We start from the raw sequence: 5,400 nt of genomic DNA, 5'->3' as shown, positions 1-5,400 counted from the left end.
ACTGCGCACCAGCAAGTGCTTCTGGGCAACGATAGCCCCGGCTCGAAACCTCACCGTCGTGACGTTGGTGGCATCCGCGTACGAGTTGGAGGTGAAGATGCGCGGGTCTGTACACCGCAGGTACGAGTCGCCGTAGGCTTGGCGGGCCTCCTGGACTGCGCGGATCGGAGTGGCGGTGTACGGGGCTCCCGCCGCGACCGTCCAGCCTACGCACGTCGGCGGGAGCTGGGTCTGGATCTTCCGCAAGTAGCGCCGAGAGATGCCGTCGCCATAGTACATGACGTGGGCTTCGTAACCCAGGTCCACGTTGATGCGGTGGCAATAGCTCGCCGTTTTCCCGCCCGTGGGCATGGCTTCTTTGCCTTCCATGAACCCGATGCTTCGGCACTGGCCCGGCTTCGCCGCGTGCAGCGCGTCGAGAATGATTTGGTCGCGTGACGTCGCGGGGGTGAAGTCGAAGAGGCCGTTGGCGACGTCGTCGAGGAAGACAGCCTCGCGCATGAGAACGACGTCGATAAGCGAGGACGTGGCGGCGAACGACACGAGCGAGTAGATGTTGACGCTGACGTCGATGAGGCGCACGAAGATGCGGAGGAAGGCATAGCCGCGCGACATTGAGCGCGATGCGAGTTCTGCTGGTGTAGTAAACGGCGCGACTGGGCTCATTTTGGTCGGCTTCTTGGTCATGTCTGTTGTCTCTGGGTGCGCCGAACACAAGGGAGATGGCCAACTTGTAGCCGCAACGGTATTTAGCCAACTTGCAGCCGCAACGATATTTGGCTGACTTGCTACCGCAACGGTATTTGGATTGTGATTCTATGAGTGTATTTAACATCCAACTACTGTTCTATATAGACAACTCTTGGTATAGTTCTATCTTTCAACTTCCATCCGGATATGTTTGTTCGACGGGCTATTCGCGCATGCAACAAGGATCGCCGAATCCGGATACAGGGGCAGATGCCACCACACTCTGGCCCCACATGATCTACATGCACCGCCAACTGCTCTTTTACCTTCTTCACATAGGGCGATATATCATGTTTCTTGAACTCTGCCATTGTAAGAACATCGGCATACTTGGCCCAAAACCAAACGCATGACGCGGCGCCACCACACGTCGCCTCTTTAGCTAGAAAGTGCAGCTGTGTATCCGGAGACGTCCATCGACACAATATATTGAATACCAAGTCGACGAAGTCCATTAGCTGGCCTTTCATCGAAACTACATGGCGGCCATGTGACGCTCTGCCTCGAGATCGCATCGCCACTGGGTATCAGTTACTTGTAGAAGTTGGTGCAGCGATACCATGTGGCTCTCTCGCTTTTGCGACCTCAAGAGTTTGGCGCTAGAATAGTGCGCTGGGAACTCGGGTATCGGAGAAACCATTGATTTGATAGACAACTAGTAGTCTATTGTTCATTGCTAAGAGACTTAGCAGTAGCACTGCGCAAGGCTCAACCCAGGCGAGAACACAACACGAGCTTAGCAGCGCAAAAGCATGCAAGGCAGGTGGAAAGGGGGCGTCAAATGACCAAGTGCGAGCAAAGCTCCGCCACCCAAAAACCACCTCCTGTGAGAATATATTACATGGACATCATCGATTCTTGGAGACCATCGTTGGAGATACCTGAGACGAATGCGGCGTCTCTCAATTGCTCGACCCAAAGTTATCACTTTACGCATTGCGCGCCTTGCCTGACGGCAGTGGCAACGTCTCGTGGGCTGCTCGGCTCCCCAAAGTGTCTTCTATCACTGTACCCGCTTTTGGCGATTGCGTTTCAAACGTGATGTTGTCGACAAGTGGCGTCGGCGTCCGTGACGTCGGCGAGTGGTGCCTCTAAGATGACACTACGATCTTAGTTTGGAGTGCATCTTGGATCGTGTCTCGCTGCCACTGAACGCCTCGCACATCAACGCGACCTCGCATCCCGTGCTCTCCAATGCGTTCTCTACCAATGTGCCTCATCTCGGTGATTTAATCTCGGTGATTTCATTTTCAAAACAATGAATTGGTTATGCTGAATTGTGTGCCATGGGCCGAGAAAAAATGAAACAAATACAAAAGCTTGCCATACACTTGGTGATGACGGGAGTTTCTCCGCACACTCGCCAAAACATGCTTACGTACTTGGTGAAGCCGCTCACCGAACTGTCGATGTATCTGTCTATGGTGCTCGATATTTCGATATGGATGTGTGCATTCTACCTCGGCGATAGGGTTGAGCTCGGAAGAATCGTTGATTGAGACAGTTAGTAGTCTATCGCTCATTGCTCGGCACAAAATGTGGCGTCTAGAACCAGCCGCCGCAACGGAACGGCGAAAAGAGACCGCAGCCGCCGCCAAGACCCCAACCAAAGCCACCGCCACCGCAGATCGACCCAAAGCACTCCTTCTGGCCACCCTCGCGGAGGTTTTGTGGTGTCTGGCCTGCCTCCGCGCTCAGTTTGGCGATCGCTGGCGTGTCGACAGCAGCAGCGGCCGCAAAAGTGCTAGCGACGAGCGCGAGCGCGGTGACGACAAACTTGACCATGATGTGATGGAGACGCGGAGAAAGCAATACTGGATGCGCATCACTGTGTCGAGGCGGAGGAGGACAAACAGCCGCGATCTGTCATGGAATCGATCTTTCTCAGTCGCGACAATTTCCGTGATGGGATACGATCGTTGTTGGGTAATTTTTCTTGATGTTGGCATCCAACGGCGACGCGACTTGGTGTTTTGGACTCGCCAGACTAGTCTCTGTGCACCTGCAACGTATGAGCGATTTCATTTGAAATGGTCAATTCGTGATGCGAGGGTGGGCCGCAGCTGGGTGGGCCGCCGATGGTGAATCGCGAACGCCGTCTTGTCATAGGCCATAAAGGTTTTAATATTGGACCAATGAGAAGCGTCAGTGTCAGATCAGTAAAAATAGACAACGGCTCAGACCTTGGAGATCAATATGACGATCGTTCATCATCGTCCAGGATGCTCGTATCATGGCGCCGCCTGTGGGCACCGAGAGTAGATCTTGAGGAGGCGAGCCAAGCGCGTTGCGAGCCATGGAGATGATGTGCAGTCGCAGACCCGGCGTCGTTGACCACGAGGTGCGTGAGGCCAGTCGACCGTGTCGAGTTTCTGCCATGGTGCTCGTCTCGAACGTCGAGAGGGACGGTGGTGACGGACGCACTGCATTTGTTGTTGGTAACACGAGGCTTGGTCGCGGCAATGGAGGTGTCGTTGCCAGCAGCTACCGTGCTCGTCCGTCTCAGAGCGGCCATCAATGACAAGGCGCTCTTCTCGTTTGAAATACCGCATCGAGCGTCATCATCGACGCACGTATGCGTCCTATTCGTCGCAGTACTCGATAGAGATCGAGTGCATTCTTGGTATGCGACAACACATTGTTTTGTCATCGGCACTACAACACTTGGAAGGACAATGGAGCGTAGTTTACAGGGGTTTACAATCACATACTACACATTACTACATCTAGTAGCCGTAGAGCGCGCGCTTGCGGTGCCGAGCTCGGTGCGGCCGTCCTCGACGCTGGCGACGTTGGCCAACACTTCGACGAGCGGTCCGACAGGAGCAATCGAGAGGTTCTTGCTGCCCTTGGTGATATGCCGCAGCGTCTCGTCCAGTGACGCGACTGCCTTCGCAATGAAGCCGCGCTCGATGGCAGCGAGGACACCATCCGAGTGAAGTACGAGCGATATAAGCAGCGAAAACACCTGTGGCGAGGCGCCGTTGCGTGCCACGGCCGCCTCCCAGAGCTGCGCGTAGAACACACCTTGGGCAACCATCGCACGCTTCGATGTGTCGTTGGCACGGACGTAGTTGATCAGCAGGTCAAGTGCCACCAAGGCGGCAGGTGTGCTGACCGCCATCTTGCAAAGCGTCGTCTAGATGGTGGTCATGTGCCGCGAGAGCTCCAGCGCCGTCGTGTCGTCTTGCGCAGTCTTGGGGGCGAAGAAAAGACCGGTGAGAAGGCTTGCGTACAGCACAAAGCTGTCGGACGCTGTGATGCAGAGCAGTCGCATCGTGTCGGCAGCGCTAAGGAGCCGACGCCACGCCACGGCCATGAGGTTGTGTGTTGGCGCAATAAATACCTCGCCCGACTCGGCGATCGACGTGAGGGGCGATGCGAGCGGCGCTGGCGCCACCTCCGTGATGGCAGGCGAGAGCGAGAAGTTCGCCACGAGCAATATGGTGGCGTGGCGCTGCCAGCAGTCTCGGCTCGGTGCAGTGTACAAGCAAGAGGACGTCATGCGTAAGATGCTCGAGCTAGAGCCATCGGAATCAGCGCCGAGAGATAGCGCGCGCGCTGACGACTTGCGTGAGCGGCCGTCGAAAATTTGGCCAGGGCTCCGCCCAAGGGCCGACTCGGTGGCTCGTCACGCATGGATAGGCTGCGCCATACCTACCACGACGTCGCGTGAGCGCTTCGCCTGAGGCCTGCGCACGGCTTGCCACGTACCACATGCCTTGGGTGGCGGCGATGATCGGTTCCAGAACTGCGGCAAGAACACTGGTGATTGGCCACAAATCTAAAGCCTTGCCGCTCTGATTGGCTAAAACGCTTTCGCCTGGCTTTGAGGGAGACCGACGAGGAACGCTGCGTTGCGACCGAGCGATAACTCGTGATAGCGTATGCGTAGAGACTGTTCACGGAGTCTCCTCGAGCACAATGCAGCAGCGTCCGTGGTGCCTGAGGAGCCTCGTTGTCGTCTTTCTGGCGTCGCCGCCTGTGGTTCCAATTGGTGTTCGCCATTTACAACCATAAATAACCATATTTTGGTGTTCCCAGGCCCGCCGCGCCGGCGGATCGACCAGAATCAAGTTTGAAAATGAAATCGCCCATACTTGCCAGAGTGCTAGACCACATTTTGGGAGTATAAAGTGCTATATGGCGTCGCGGTGCGAGCTCTGTAGCGAGAGCAAATGACAGCGGAAACAATATTTTGATATAGTGTGATTTTTCGCTATACTGAAATACTGTACGGGATACAAGGCCTCATCACGCAGCGGTATCGCGCGCACTTTGCCTCTCTCGGCCACATGCAACACGCTCTCTAACACGAATAAAAAGAGACGGCGTCCTCAGTTTCCGCGACTTTGACGCATTTTCAACCGAAATTGCATGTCGTATTTCGTGAAAACCGACGCTCGGCAGTTCGAGTTTGGTGTGAGTGCCCAAGCAACGACGGCGACCCACAAACTGGTCGCACACCGGGTCAAGACCCATTGCCAACTGTGGCAGCCAGTCTTACGGTCCTTGGAGCATTGGAACCCCGCGATGTCACGTGAAGTATTTGGGCAATTCTGCAACCACCGCAAAACATGATAAATGGATTTGCGCGTGATTGCGCTACGTGCAGCGTCGGAAACGACATGTACGTCGCTCAGAAAGTGT

At 55.4% G+C, this 5,400-nt stretch overlaps 2 protein-coding genes across 2 annotated transcripts; both read right to left on the bottom strand.

Annotated features, from left to right (window-relative positions):
- Nucleotides 1–82: 82 nt before the first annotated feature.
- On the bottom strand, nucleotides 83–666 carry SPRG_17395 (hypothetical protein; the record flags this gene model as incomplete). Its single annotated transcript, XM_012356699.1, has 1 exon — nucleotides 83–666. A coding segment is annotated over one exon (584 nt), but the record flags the coding sequence as incomplete, so codon positions are not given.
- Nucleotides 667–3,889: 3,223 nt separating this feature from the next.
- Nucleotides 3,890–4,255, bottom strand: SPRG_17394 (hypothetical protein; the record flags this gene model as incomplete). Its single annotated transcript, XM_012356698.1, has 1 exon — nucleotides 3,890–4,255. One exon carries the CDS (start codon nucleotides 4,253–4,255, stop codon nucleotides 3,890–3,892), a length of 366 nt encoding a protein of 121 aa, XP_012212088.1.
- Between the last annotated feature and the right edge of the window lie 1,145 nt (nucleotides 4,256–5,400).

This window comes from Saprolegnia parasitica (assembly GCF_000151545.1).
Source record: "Saprolegnia parasitica CBS 223.65 unplaced genomic scaffold supercont2.552, whole genome shotgun sequence".
NCBI lineage: Eukaryota > Oomycota > Saprolegniomycetes > Saprolegniales > Saprolegniaceae > Saprolegnia > Saprolegnia parasitica.
Note: the sequence above shows the minus strand (reverse complement) of the source record. Positions and strands in the feature narration are given on the sequence as shown.